Source organism: Echinops telfairi, unplaced genomic scaffold, assembly GCF_000313985.2.
Source record: "Echinops telfairi isolate 266 unplaced genomic scaffold, ASM31398v2 ScPeMD7_7412;HRSCAF=8450, whole genome shotgun sequence".
Classification (NCBI taxonomy): domain Eukaryota; kingdom Metazoa; phylum Chordata; class Mammalia; order Afrosoricida; family Tenrecidae; genus Echinops; species Echinops telfairi.
Genome location: NW_022111312.1, coordinates 12508190 through 12522733, shown reverse-complemented (window position 1 = coordinate 12522733; position 14544 = coordinate 12508190). Strand labels below are relative to the sequence as shown.

The 14544-nt window shown below is 56.7% G+C and overlaps 1 protein-coding gene across 1 annotated transcript; it reads left to right on the top strand.

The window, feature by feature from the left end:
• Positions 1–3902: 3902 nt before the first annotated feature.
• On the top strand, positions 3903–13789 carry HPD (4-hydroxyphenylpyruvate dioxygenase). Its single transcript, XM_004709594.4, has 14 exons — positions 3903–3975; positions 4082–4108; positions 4591–4653; positions 5014–5118; positions 5807–5849; positions 5994–6076; positions 7143–7232; positions 8332–8435; positions 9410–9487; positions 9950–10112; positions 10199–10270; positions 11862–11984; positions 13022–13138; positions 13251–13789. The coding sequence occupies exons 1-14, from the start codon at positions 3973–3975 to the stop codon at positions 13359–13361; spliced, it is 1182 nt and encodes a 393-aa protein (XP_004709651.2). The 5' UTR covers positions 3903–3972; the 3' UTR covers positions 13362–13789.
• Positions 13790–14544: the final 755 nt, after the last annotated feature.

Sequence of the window (14544 nt, the reverse complement as noted above, 5' to 3'; positions counted from 1 at the left end):
CGGACAACATGGATCTGTGTCCAAAGCGGGTGTCACCGTCTTCGCTTCTAAGGAGCACTCCTCACCCCCGGCCCCACCCCCCACCCCGTCCTCTTTCCTCTGTTCTTTGGGACAATCTGGAGGCAGGTCCACTTGTCCCCATGGCCACCTCAGTTGTCTGGGTCCAAGTTTCCCACTGAGGAAGGAGAGTGGAGATAGCCCAGAGTGGAACTCATGGGCTTTGATGGTTTCACAGGAGGTGAAGGTCCCCCACACCCCAGTCCACCAGGGACATGGTGTCCTCTCACTGCAGTGACTCCCTTGCCCCTCCTCCCAGAATGGACCCTGGGTGTGCGCCCCAGGCACAGAGGCTGCAGGAGCTCGAGGCTGGGCTGGCAGGGGCCCGGCATAGCTGAGCAAAGATGGGGACTCTGCCCCTCCTCCTGGCTGGACGTTGCTTCCAGACATCTGTGTGGGCTCAGTGATGATGTCTGGATCCCCTCTAGGCGTCACTCGCAGCTGTGGGTAGAAGTTGGGGATGGGGAGCCTGCAGGGCCAACTCTAGGCTCCTTTGTCCCCTTGCAGACACTCCCTGCTCAGGCTGGGCTCGGTCAGATGAGAGACTGGTGCTGCATCTTCATTCCTAGTTTGTCATTTGATGCTTTTTTTGGGGGGGGGGTAGATCACCAAACCTTTCTTCTGAGACACCTCTGGGTGGGCTCCAACTGCCAACCTTTTAGGGAGCCGCCGAGGGCATGAACTGTTTACCACCCCAGAGCCCTGAGAAGCACACATGCCGTTGCCATCAGCTTGACTTATAGCAACCCATGTACAGAGTACATAGGTGCATCAGAGGATTTACATTTTTTTAATAAAAAAAAAAGTTGAGCATACACAGAGCAAGAACACACCGACTCACACTTCTGCACGTACTGTTCCTGTGATTTCCGTCCTTACGTGCAGTTGCCTTCTCTGTGGTCTGGTCTACGAAGAGGGGGTTGGTCTTCCAAAACTCTATCATGTGATTTCCAGCATCGTGGCCCCAACCCAGACCATCCTTACCAGCCCCTGAGCCTGTCTTTGTCCCACGTTCAGGCTCCAGTCTCCGGTACTAACCGGTGCGTGTTCACTGCAGGCTTGATCCGTTGCAGATTGAAGAAGTTGGTGGAATGATTCAACTTCTTCCTCATTGCCTTAGGGACGGGTACATACATTTGAGTCATAGTGGCACGGACTGGTCTTCCTCGCAGGGGTACGGGTGTTGTTCTATCACCGATGGCCTTGCACTTCAGCTAGATCTTGCTTATTTAGCTTTCTGACTGTGCTTGGGCCTTTAACACTTTCGCAACGATTTTCTGCTCCTTCCTAAGGAAAGCACGTGTGTGAGTCCGGGTTGACTACGTAAGCAAATTCATAGACACTCATGTGTAGAAGAAAGAGCTTTCTATACAAGAGCAACTGAATATTGAGAAAACATCGCAGCCCAGTCCAAATCCAATCCATAAGTCTGATATTAGCCTATATGTCTGATACTAATCCATAAATCCTCTTTAGACTCACTCAGCCACACAATGATGCTGAATGTAGGAAGAACACAGGCCAGTGGGTGGAATATCTTGTGGGTCCAGTGGCGGTGGAAGCATCTCAGCCCTGGTATGGGTCTCCACGTGGCCCTCCAACCCTCTGACTGTCTCAACTGCAGGAAAGGGAAGGCAGAGAGAGAGGCTCTGGCCTCCAGTGAGCTATTTAGCTTGGTCCTGCCTCCAAATGAGGTCATCAAGCTGCGACCTGATTGACAGGCTAGAGTCCACCCCTCCGCTCCCGTTGACAGATGATGTAGCTGCCATAGCACCCTTGATCCTGTCTTGGACACATGTAGCACATCTGGAACCACCATAGGCCCTGATGATGTGTTTTTTTTGTTTTGGACCACCTCACGAGAACTTTAGCTCCCACAGCAGGAACCCCCTGAAGTCAGCCTGGGCACACAGCCCGCCACAGGCAGATTTGGTGCTTTACCTCCCTTTGTACAAAGGTAAGTGATTCTGTTAGCAGGGGCTCAGGACAGCCTCGCTTTGTTAGAGGCTGTACCGTAGGGCAGCCGTAGGGCAGATGCTGAAGCATTTTGAACGCAGCTCTCCGTGTTCCTTGATTCCACGTTCTGTTGCAGCTGTTCCGTCGTCTCATTTTGAGTCCTGCCACATCAGCCCGTGAAGGCCCTGAGAGCTTCATCCCCTCCATGGAATTAAGGTTGACCAAGAGACAAACTACTCTGGGAGGAGGGGTGAGGGAGTCACTGCAGTAAGGGTACACCATGTTCCTGGTGGACTGGGGTATGGGGGACCCTCACCTCCCGTGAAACCATCAAAGCCCATGAGTTCCACTCTGGGCTATCTCCACTCTCCTTCCTCAGTGGGAAACTTGGACCCAGACAACTGAGGTGGCCATGGGGACAAGTGGACCTGCCTCCAGGTTGTCCCAAAGAACAGAGGAAAGAGGACTGGGGTGTGGAGGCGGGGCGGTCCAAGCCAGAGCTCTGTTCTTGGGGCCTCAGTTTCCCCATCTGTCTGCTGAGGCCATCACTCTGTCAAGGGTTAGCACACTCAGCAGGAAGCAGGACCAATGTTCAAGGTCAAGGCCCCGAAGTCAGATCTACTCTAGTTCCGCTCTGTCACTGGCTGACCGAGTGGCCTGGGAAAGTTCTTTAACTGTCCTGGGCACTCCTATCCCAACCGCCTGTGTAAAAGCTGGCTGGAGCCTGGGGAGTTCTGGGAGGGCTTCTTGGAAGAGGAAGAAACTAGGTTGGGAAATCACCTTTGGTACCTTCTTGCTCTTGGTCACTTTGTCTCATCTGGAAAGTGGGGTGGCCGATGCATGGCTCTTGGGGTTGCGTCTAGCCCCGACAATCTGTTTTTCTGTGTGAAAAAAAAATCAATAAAAAGGAGAGGCGGAGCGTGGGGGTGGGACATTTTGAGAGGCAGATACCAGAGGGCAATGCAGGTGGGGACAGCCAGGGGCCAAGGTCACAAGGCTGGGGAGAAGGGCTGCCGCGTGGAGGAGGGGAGCTGATGAGGTTAGTTCCCTGGGCAGGGGGTGAGGCAGCTCCACAGAGGAAGATGTGGGGCTGGGGGTGAGCCAGAGGAAGGCCAGGGCCCAGAGGCCCTCAGGTGAAGGTCATGGACGGTGGCCATCATGGTCAGGCTTTCAGACTTAGCTGTGTGTTTCGGAGGTGGGGTGCTAGATGTCATCGGCCCCTGCCATCAGCCGCCCACTTTCCCAGCATTCGGGGGACAGAGCCAAGACCAGGGCCCCGCTCCCAGTTCTCAGATGGTGACAGTGAGAAGGTCCCTGAGCAACAGCTGCCCAGGATGCAAGCCATCCTCTGGTTGGCTTGTTCCCATTTCACAGAAGGGGGGACTGAGGCTCAGGGGGGCACTAGGACTTCTCTCAGCCACATAGTATGTAGCTGATCGTTTAGGATTCCAGCCCTCCGCCCCACCTGTGCCTTTTGCCACAGCAGCCTGTACCCCTTCCACCCAAAAGACAAGCTGCGTGCTTTACAGCACCCCCAGGGCTCCAAGCCCCCCCACCCCTCAGCCCCTGCATCAAGCCCCTCCTAAGTGAGAATTCATTTCAGCCACCCTGTACTCAAACTGCCCTTGGCTTCTTCAGAGCAAGGTTCCAGGGCAGAGCTCAGAGTCCCCTCCTGGGGTCCCAGAGAGCACCTGCCCTTGGCGTCCAGCCATGGCACTGCCCCCTACTTGCTAGTGGCCTATGCAAGTCACTCCCCCCTCTGGAGCCTGGCAGTGTCCCCTGGCAACATGAGGTCCCAGCCTCTGGGCTAGGTACTTTCAGGGGTGGGTCTAGCTCCCCTCCACCAGGAAGGCCCCGAGGTCAGGGGTGGGACTTGCTCCTCTTAAATACTTGTGTCCAGCACATCCTAGGCCTCTTATGCCCTAATCTTCCCAACAGGAAACTCCTTCCAGGTCAACTATGGTAAGTACCCCCGGGACCACGGGTGCTGCACCCTCTGAGAGCTCCCAGCGGTGCCTGGGTGGCAGGCCTCTAGTCACAGTCTCACCCTGTTTCCCTTTCTCCCTAGACAACCTACAGTGACAAGGGCGTGAAGGTGAGCAGAAGGGGCCATGCACGTCAGGGCTGGGGACAGACAGGGCCAGGGAGGCCGGAGTGGCAGCCACCAGCGGAGAAGAACAGTGACCTTGAGCCTGGAAAGTCCATGCACCCTCACTCCTCAAGCTTATCCCCGCTGTTCCCTCCTAAGTCACGGGACCGCCTCTTCCACACCTGCCCGTCTCTTACACTACCTGGGAGTCCTTTCTCCGGTCTAACTGAAATCTCTGTGGGTGTAGCTGAAAGCCGTTTCCTACTCTGGACCCAAGCCAGGCCTCCTGGGGGAGTTTCTTGATTCCAAACCCCCCAGGGCTTATTGCCACTGGAGGGAGAAGCTGCTTTGGGGCCTCAGCCGGTCTGGCTTCTACTGAATTCTGGGGATTGGGCTGAGCTAAGTGAAGTGCCTGGAGGCCTCCCACACACTTTCACTTTTGGGGACCACGTGGGAGCATTCAAGCCCACCCTCCTCTCCCTCCACAGCCTGAGAGAGGCCGATTCCTGAACTTTCATTCTGTGACCTTCTGGGTTGGCAATGCTAAACAGGTAGGTGGGCTGGTGTGGGGGGTAGGGGTGGTTGGTGGGCAGAGGGTCGGTAGAGGGCCTGTTGGACCAATCAAGCCTCTGGCCAGGGCCATGATTGATCCCCTGGGAGGGGAGGGTCAGGGCCAGCCCTGGGAGTGTCCCCAGAGAGAGAGAGACCCAGAGAGGCTTTGGGTCCTAATTATGCAATCAGAATCCTGGGTCCAGCAGGAAGGCAGAGGGGACCCATTTTCCCATGGCAGGGTTTCTGTGTCTGGGGCCACAGACAGACGGACTGAGCAGGGATCCTGGGGCTGCCAGCCAGGGACCTCCAGGCTGCCCCCTGCCCCTGTCCCTCACGAATCGGCCTTGACTCTAATTCAGGCTGCATCCTTCTACTGCAACAAGATGGGCTTTGAACCGCTCGCCTACAAGGGGCTGGAGACTGGCTCCCGGGAGGTAGTCAGTCATGTGATCAAGCATGGGAAGGTGAGCCCCCCTACTGCCGCCCCCCCCCCCCACCAGGACACCTCACCGCTGTCTAGGAGATGGGTCCCCCGGGCTCTACAGGGGGCCTGGCCAGGTCCGTCCTCGTCCTCCTCCTGGGCCTGGCCCAACACTGGCCGCACATGCTCAGGGCGACTTGCAAGAGGCCGAGGATACCAGCACAGGCTGTCGGGCAGGCCCTTGTCCATGGGACCCTGGTGTTTTCCCCGAGGACAGGCTTGACACAGCAGTTCGCCTAGGGACACAGGTCGTGTTTGCCCAGGGGGATAGTCCCCATCTGCGCCAAAGGAAGGGCTCAACCCCACGTTCCAGGGGACCTGCATGGCTGAGAAGGGGCCGTCTGGCCCTTTGCCCCCAACAGGGTGTCTCAGGAGCCTGATGGCACAGTGGCTCAGCATTGGGCTGCTAACTGCAAGGTCAGCAGTTCAAACCCACCAGCTGTCCCAGGGAACAAAGTCGAGGCTGTCTGCTTCTGTAAAGACCACAGCCTTGGGAACACTACAGAGCAGTCCTGTCCTGTCCTGTCTTGTCCGATCAGGCCACTATGAGTTGGAACTGATTCAACAGCAGTGGGTGTTGTGGGAGTACCGCAGGGGTGGGCAGAGAGAAGGAGATGTGGGTGCGGCTCCCCAGATGCAGCCAGGTGACCACTTTCTCCTCCACGGCTCAGATTGTGTTTGCCCTCGTCTCTGCCCTCAACCCCTGGAACAAAGGTGAGGGGGCTCCAGGGGTGGGGGCATGGTGTGATCGGTGGGGTCAGGGATCCAAGGGATGGGCCTGGGAGTAGCTGGAACCCCCAGGCTGAGAGCACAGGCATGGGGGCATGGACTCCAGTGCCCCCCACCTTTACCGGCCAGAGATGGGCGACCACTTGGCGAAACACGGGGACAGCGTGAAGGACATCGCATTCGAGGTGGAAGACTGCGACTACATCGTGCAGGTGCGGCCCTGGCACCCCCCGGGGGACAAACAGCAGGGCTAGGCCTTCCCTCCGCGGGCCACGGGGACCCCAACTAGAGGGTAGTTTGCGAGACCCTGGCATCCATGGGGAGAGCCCACGTGGTGCCCGCCCCTGACACCAAGCCTCGGGGTCTGGCCTGCGAAAGGGGGTGGCCACAGCACCCTCCTCTTGGAGATCTTATTACAAGATGACTTCTGGGTTCAAGGGGCAGAGGGGAGGTTCAGAGGGCGGGATCCAGAGCCAGGGTGCCCCGGCCTGGAACTTACTAGCCGTGGGTGGCATTGGGCAAGCAACTTAACTCTGCTCAGGCTCAGCTCACCATTGATCAGATCAAATGTACAGGAGGATAGAACCTGGCTGGGAGGGTGAGCGAGAGGAACACCAGAGAGGAACAGCAGTCGGTTCGGCAAAGCACCAGGCACGCACAGGCACAAGCAGACCTCGGAGACCCTGCAGGTTCAGGTCCAGGCCGCCTCAGTCAGGTGTCTGCCGCCCGGAAAGCAGTCCCCCAGACGGGCGGGTTTCCTGAGTGCCTAGATTGGTTACGTTGACCCTGGACTGTGGTCTGTGAAGCACGCAACGGAACCCGGTAATGAAAAAGGTGGGGAGACTGGGAGTCCCCCAAACGGGACACAGAGACAGGCTGCTGGGAAAATGACGGCCCAGACCTTCCCTGTGTCAACGCAAGCTGCGCTTCACCCGGGGATGCTCACTCCAGGCCAACTCCTGTCCACTCTTCATATCCAGCCACCCTGTTGATGGACTGGGAACCTGAGGCCCGCAGCAAGGAAGGGCCACCGAATGAGTTTGTAGGGACAGGCCACAGACACCCAGACCTCTGACACACCCCATGGCTACCCTGAGTCGGGGTCTGAGTCTCCCTACCTGCCTGATGGGCATGCGGCGTGGGTATCGAGCGTAATGGCGGGAGCTAGCAGGGCACGTCTGCGCTGGGGGAACAAGAGAGCACCAGGCAGGAGTGGCAGGCCAGGGCTTGGGTCCCAGCCCTCACTGCTGCCTCCACCCCATCCCCTACCACCACCAGAAAGCCCGGGAGAGGGGCGCCACGATCGTGCGGGAGCCCTGGGTGGAGCAGGACAAGTTCGGGAAGGTGAAGTTTGCCATTCTGCAGACGGTGAGTGGGCTTGGGGCTCCCACCTCCAGAGCTGTCTCCATCCTCCCGTCACTTAACTCCACTCCCTCATCTCTGCCTGGTGCCCCAAGCACACTAGGGTCTCCGGTACAATGCCTGGCTGGGGGATGTGGGAGCCACAGATTCCTTCCCCCACCCCATTGCTCTTTCCTCCTGGGGGTCGGGGGTTAGGTCAGCTTTGGGCAGGGGCTTCGAAGAAAGGAGACCTAAACCAATGGGGGCCGGTGACGCCATATCCCATACCAGCTGAGTGACAATGGGCCAGTCATGTCACTTCTCTGGGACTCTCTTTCAATGAGCACGGCTGCAAGCTGAACCCCGCAGTGGCCTTTCTGAGCCTCGGTTTCGGCACCCATAAACCCGGGACAGTGCCTCACAGGTCCAAGACGAGAAGCAAAACACACCCACTGCCACATCGAGTCAATTCTGACTCATCACGACCTCGCAGGACAGAGGAGATCTGCTCCACAGGGTTTCCCAGACGGAGGCACAGGCAGCCTCAGCTGGTGGGCTTGAACCCACAGCCTTGTGATCCTCAGCCTAATACTTAACCCACTGAGTTCCGCATAGCCTAGATCCAAACCCACTTGTTGTCAAGTTAGTTCTGACCTGACATAGGGCTCCTGAGGCTGGGAACCTTTATAGGCGCAGACAGCCTCATCTTTCTCCTGCAGAATGACTGGTGGCTTCGAACTGTTGACCTTACAGCTAGCAGCCCAATGAGTCACCCACCACGCCACCAGGGCTCCTAGACGACGGGCGAACTCTTTTCAGCCCCTGGGTTCTCACACAAAAGAGACCATGGTAGGGCCTGCCTCTCGAAGATTAAATCAAAGTGAAAGTCTGCTTCAATGCTGCAGCGTAAGCTGATCCTGGGTGCTCTCACCCATTTGCCATGCAGGCCACACGTTTTTATTGAGCACCTACTATGTGCTAGGCACTGTGAGGCATTAAAAATCCTTTCGGAGAGGGGAGTGACTGACACAGAGACAAGGCTGTGTGGGCTCCTGGAAGGTGGGGGGGCCTAGACCCGGTGGGGTGGGTGCTAGGGACTGAGGTGGGCTCTGTCTCCCACCCCCAGTATGGAGACACCACACACACCCTGGTGGAGAAGATAAACTACACTGGCCGCTTCCTGCCTGGATTCGAAGCCCCCATCCTCATGGACCCCCTACTTGCCAAGCTGTGAGTGCTCTTAGGGCAGCAGCAGGGGTCCTGGTGTGTGGGGGAGGGAGGGCAGATAGAAAGCAAGGTCCCTTGGCCCCGAGGTGTTGATGGGGCAGAGCCTGCGGGGGAGCCTGCAAAGGTCCACGGCGGTGACCCACAGAGACTCTTGAACCAGACTGCCTGGGTTTAAATCCCAGGCCTGTCTCTGGGCAGCCATCTAGTCTCAGGCACCTAACTTGCTGGCTCCAGGCCTCAGTTTCTTCCCCTGTAAAATGGGGATAACGCAGTCGGGAGATGTCAGGACACCATGGGAGGGGCTCCAGACCCCCGAGACAAAGGGAGGGCTGCTATAAAGCCAGCAGAGGACGCTTGCTTTCCCAACGCCCAGCACAGCGACGCTGGCCCCAGACTGGAGTCTAACGAATGTTTGCGTCAGTGCCTCCCGACCTGTCAACCCAGTTGATTCCGCCTCATAGCCACTCCACCGGGGAGTGCACGTGGGGCCCCCACCAGGCTCTGTTCCTTACGAGTTTCTGAGTTGGGACATCGTTACGAGGCAGACAGCGGGGTGAGAAGGTGGGAGACGTCCTGAGAATGGCCAACCCGTGACACAGAGACACGGGTGGGCTCAGGCTGCTGGGGAAAGCGGCGCCCACAGACTTGCTACCCACAGGGCTGCCACAAACCTCCCGTTGCTAGGAAACACAGCATCTGCAAAAGCAAAATAAAGCGGAGCTCACTGCCCTGCCAAGTCAGCCTGTTTGTAGCCTGTGCGAAGGCTCACAAGGGGGCTCCAGAGGTTCAGGAAGAAGGCTGTTATTTTTTCATTCCATTGTCCCACCAACTCTTTGAAGCCCCCTCATAGAGTGGCCACCCCACAGGCAGTGCATGTAAGCACGCACTTGCATGATCACTGGGGGGTCCCTGGACCGTGGGAAGCCCAGGGGTAGCCTCTCCTCCCACCCCACCTCCCGCCCCCTCCTCTCTCCCAGGCCTACCTGCCATCTCGAGGTCATCGACCACATTGTGGGAAACCAGCCTGACCATGAGATGGCTTCTGCTTCCGACTGGTGAGTCCACAGGGGACGGGGACAGCCCACTTCTGGTCTGGGGATGCAACTGTGGGAAACAGAGTGCGAGGTGGTGAGCTGAGCTTAGGTTCATGCTCAGACTGTCCTTGTGGAGACCAGAGGATGTCAGGCTCAAAGGCATATACACAGGTGTCCCTTGGAAGAAGGTGCGAAGTCAGGCTAGGGCTGTCACTATCTGGGGGGCTGAGAGGGCTACACACACACACACACACACACACACACACACACACACAGCACCCTTGTGAAACCTGACACAAACATCCCTCTCCTGAGCCACTTCCCTTCTCCCTACTGGAGAACCACCATGCTCTGATGGGAATGGCAGTGCCTGTTTGGGGTCTGGGGATGAGTTCTGGAAGGTGGAAATCAGGGTGGGGAGGCAGGTCTAGGCTTAGTGCTCAGAACAGATGTTCCTTCCCCCTTGGCCGCTTACCCCCACAGGTACCTGAAGAACCTCCAGTTCCACCGCTTCTGGTCTGTGGATGACACGCAGGTACACACAGAGTACAGCTCTCTGCGCTCCATCGTGGTGGCCAATTACGAAGAGTCCATCAAGATGCCCATCAACGAGCCTGCGCCAGGCAAGAAGAAGTCCCAGATCCAGGTGGGTCTGCTGTGGGTGAGGGCAGGGAAGGGGACAGGTGTGTGGGGGACAGGGTGACAGGGGTAACCCTTGTTTCCCACCCCCAGGAATACGTGGACTACAATGGGGGAGCCGGGGTTCAGCACATTGCCCTCAAGACCCAAGACATCATTACGACGGTAAGAGCTCTGCTCCTGGTCCTAATCCTATCTTGTGTAGCTCGAGAAGGGGCAGCACCGCCACCCACCAGAAGCTCTGACCCACATGTGGGCTGTCCAGGTAGCAGGTGCCCCAGATGCAGGAGGCCTGGATTCTAGTCCTACTTCTGCCTGTGACTTGCTGTGTGTCTTCAGGGGTGCAGTTCATTCTCACCTTGAAGATGAGGTTTATTAGGCTATAGCCAAAGTAGATCTTTTGAGTCAAACTCAGTGTCCTTTGTTCTACGGATTCACTCCTTGGGAAGCCAGGACCTATCTATTCCCCATGTGGCAGGATGGCCCCTACCACAAGTGCCCCTGCCTCCTCCAAATTCTAGCCCCACTATGGATTCAATACACAATTCTGGCAACCACCATCCATGCATCCACCCATTCATCCCATACCTGCATACTGAGCCCCTACTGTGGTCCAGGGAACCCTGGTGACACAGTGGATTAAGTATTGGGCTGCTAACAGTTTGAACCCACCAGCTGATCTGTGGGAGAAAGCTGAAGCAGTCAGCTCCCCGAAAGATGTACAACCTTGGAAACCATGAGGCAGTTCTGCTCTACCCTACGGGATCTCCGAGTCAGGACCCACTTGGTGACAGTGGGTTTGGTTCTTGGTTCGTTTTGTTTTTATTTTAATATGGTCCAAGGAATATTTCAGGCCCTTGGGATACATCAGCAAACAAGACCAGCCTTTCTGTCCTTATGAAGATAATAAAATAAGTAAACTCTATGATAAACCGGATGGCAGTGAGGTGGAAAATAAAGCAATGGCTAAGGTCTCCTTAACCAACAGCAAGGTCAGAGGTTCAAACCTACCCAGGGGCTTGGAGGGGGAAGGGGCCTGGGATGACAGCTTCAGAAAACCCTTGGGGTAGTTCCATTCCCTCAGGTTGGGTGGCCCCAACTTAAAGGTGGTCATCAAGGAAGGCTTAATTGAGGGTGTTTGCATATGTAAAGCAGTAAAGAAGACTAGGAAGGAGGGAAAGGTGTGGAAGCTTGGGAAACTGCACCTCAGGCTACCTGGAGGAGCAGGGAGTGCGCCTAGGTTCCAAAACAGCAAGAACGATGTGGCTGGCTGGTACTGAGCAAGGGACCCTCAAGGGGACTGGAGATAAAAGTCGGAGGAGAGGGACAGATGGGAAAGGCCTTGGCAAAGACTTTGAATATTACTTGGGGACTGGACACCCCTTCAGGGTCACAGAGGACTGGACTGCTTTGGCATATCTTTTCATTCGGTCACTCTGGCAGTTGGGTTGGGAGTGGCTCCTCCATCTCCCAAAGCCTCGGTTGTCCCAGCTGTAAAACGGGATAATGGGTTAGATGCCTCGAAGATTCCCACGTGGACGTAATGAGGCAATACACAGGGAACGCCATCGCCATCAAGGAAGCGTTCCAAAAAGGCGATTCCTGGGCTCCTAGGACCTAGTAGGACCCCTGAGACCAGGGTCGCATGGAGCGCCCTGGGGTGGGGGGAGGCCACTCAGGGAGGGGCTGGTCCCTGCTACCTGCTGGAGCCAGCCCAACGGAGAAAGACACTGACGCCCACCTTGCCCCGGGACAGATTCGGCACTTGAAAGAAAGAGGCATGGAGTTCCTGGCTGTCCCACCCACATACTACAAGCAACTGCGGGAGAATCTGAAATCAGCGAAGATCCGGGTGAAGGAAAGCATTGACGTCCTGGAGGTGAGCCGGGGGGCAGGCCCGCGCATGCTCAGAGAGTCCATCTGGCCTCCCAAATGCAGCCCAGCGTCCCGCACGCTCATGAGGTGGGACTGGGAGCCCCAGGCAGTGGCCACTCCAGGTCGCTGCAGACACGGGGCTTGCATTCGAGGCGTCGGGGACGGGGACAGGCAACAAGCCAATAAAGACTTATATCCGAGTTCCTTCCATGCATCAATGGATGGCTATTGGGGTTGTTTCCACTTTGGGGGCTATGATGAGTGACACTGCTATGAGCATGTGTGTACAAGTCTTTGTGTGGACACCGTTTCTTCGTTTCTCTTGGGTCCACTGGTATACCCAAGAGTAGACCTGCCGGTTACACAGCTAACTCTGAGGAACTGCCAGACGGTTTTCTAGACCAGCAACAACTGGGAATTCCAATTGTCCACCAGAAGGCTTCAGATGAGGGAGTGATCTGACTGACATTCAAAAGCCCTCTGACTTCCAACAGTGGGGGCATTTGAGGGTGGAGAGGGAGGAAGCAGGCAGTCCTGGGAGGTACTGAGGTGGTCAAAGTGACAATGGAAATGGAAGTGGTAGCAGGGGACGTGTTGGGGATGTATCTTGAAGTGCCTGGGGTTCCTAAAGAGTCTTTTACTGGCTTTCAGGGGTATGACAAGGAGCCCCTGGGTGGTCCAAACAATTGCTTCGATCTCTCAGCTGCTAACTAAAGGGTGGGAGAGATTCCATTCCACCCAGAGGAGCCTCAGAAGAAAGAGCCCGTGGAGCTCAGGTCTTCCCTGACACGCCTGGGGCCATGCCAGGATCTGGAGATGACTGGGGGGGGCCCCCTGTTCTACTGGGGATGCAGGCACTCCTTTTGGACTTTGTAAGGACCCCCCCCCAATCAAAGATTCCCACATGCACATAATGAAGCAATATACAGAGAAATCCAGGGACATCCAGTGAGCTTTGCAGAAAGGTGATTCCTGGGCTCCCAGTCGGACCCAGGAGGTCCCCTCCGCCTTAGCCCTCCTGCCTTGTTGTCTCTGGTCCAGGAGCTGAGAATCCTGGTGGACTACGACGAGAAGGGCTACCTGCTGCAGATCTTCACCAAGCCCGTACAGGACCGGCCCACGCTCTTCTTGGAAGTCATCCAGCGCCACAACCACCAGGTACGGACCAGACATGAGGAGACCCCAGGGGGACGCAGGGAGCCCCGCCACCTCCACTCCACCCCCACTCCCATGAGCCCTCAACAGCTTTACTTCTGCCCTCCTGCTTCAGGGCTTTGGGGCTGGCAACTTCAACGCCCTGTTCAAGGCCTTCGAAGAGGAACAGAAGTTGCGCGGAAACCTTACTGACCTGGGCGCCAACGGGGTCATGGCCAGCATGTAGGCCCCACTGCCCGGGCTGACCCGCCAGCCAGGCCTGTCCGGCTCCCGGCCGCGTCCCGGGCCTGTGACCCCCCCACTTCTCCAACCCCTTGAACTTTAGAGAGCTCGACCTCCGCTCACCAGCCGGCTCCCTGGACTCGCAAGCTACGCCCACTTTAACCCCGCCCCCGTCCTAACAGGCCCCGCCCCGGAAGTGGGCGTGTCCGTGTTGGGGCTAGCTGTCCAACTGTTCTCTACCTGACCGGAGTCGGGATGGATCCGTGATGGCTTCTCGCCTCCAGCGGGGAAGGACAGCTGGAAAACCGGGGGATGCTGCTAAGAATTGTGAAATCAGGATCTCGAGGGGCTTACCCTCTCTTGAAGGAAAGACAGATAATACGACACAAAGTAGCGGAATTGCTGTTAATAAAAGAAAGCAAGGTGACTTGATGATGAGCGTGGCCAGAGGTGAAGCGGGAGGGGTTGAGGGAGGGGGAAGGGAGGGTCTTTCAACTGGGGGGGGATGAGGCAACAGCCCACTTGAAAGGCCCTGAGTCAGTGGGGTGGCGCTTGGCAAGAACGCCTTTAGTATCTGTCTGCAGGACCTGGTTCGCTACCCAGAACCCAAGCCTCTGCACAAATGGGAAGCAAGAGTGTTAAAGGGACCTGAGCCCCTCAGTTTCTTTTTCCTTCTTGGCACTAATGTCTCACTGCAGTGCAGTTCTGCTCCCACCAGCCATGCTTCTCTTGAGCTCTCCCAGGACACTAATTCTTACTCAAGTGTGAATGACTCTTGTGAAAGAATGAGGCAGGGGGAGAACTGCTGGTGCTAAAACCGTTGGAAGATTATAAGTCCTTCAAAACCAGGGGAGAGGAGGTGGGTCCCTTGTCCCTGTTTCTCATGCATGACACACACACCCTTCTCAAGGGTGAGTTGAACATGAGAGGAAGGGCAAAACTGAGTTGGAAAAATGAGGGAATAGGGGATCTCTTTAGGGTGTAGGAATGAGGGTTTCTGGAGCCATCGAGTTTCAGAAATGAAGGAAGCAGAGAATTCAGAATAAGGAAGACTCATTTCACACACAAAGTCCATTAATCTGGTTCCCCCTGACCCACCTTCCTACACCACTACAATCAGCTCCTGCTGAGAAGAGGGTGCCTGTTTAGGTGCCAAGGTCAGAAGGGAACTCCATTAGCTGAGCACA

What these genes read in the sequence shown, in the direction of transcription:
- HPD (XM_004709594.4), top strand. An exon ending in ACAGTGACAAGGGCGTGAAG is followed by an intron (nt 4,109 to 4,590) that starts GTGAGCAGAAGG and finishes CTCCCTCCACAG; the next exon opens with CCTGAGAGAGGCCGATTCCT. An exon ending in GGGTTGGCAATGCTAAACAG is followed by an intron (nt 4,654 to 5,013) that starts GTAGGTGGGCTG and finishes ACTCTAATTCAG; the next exon opens with GCTGCATCCTTCTACTGCAA.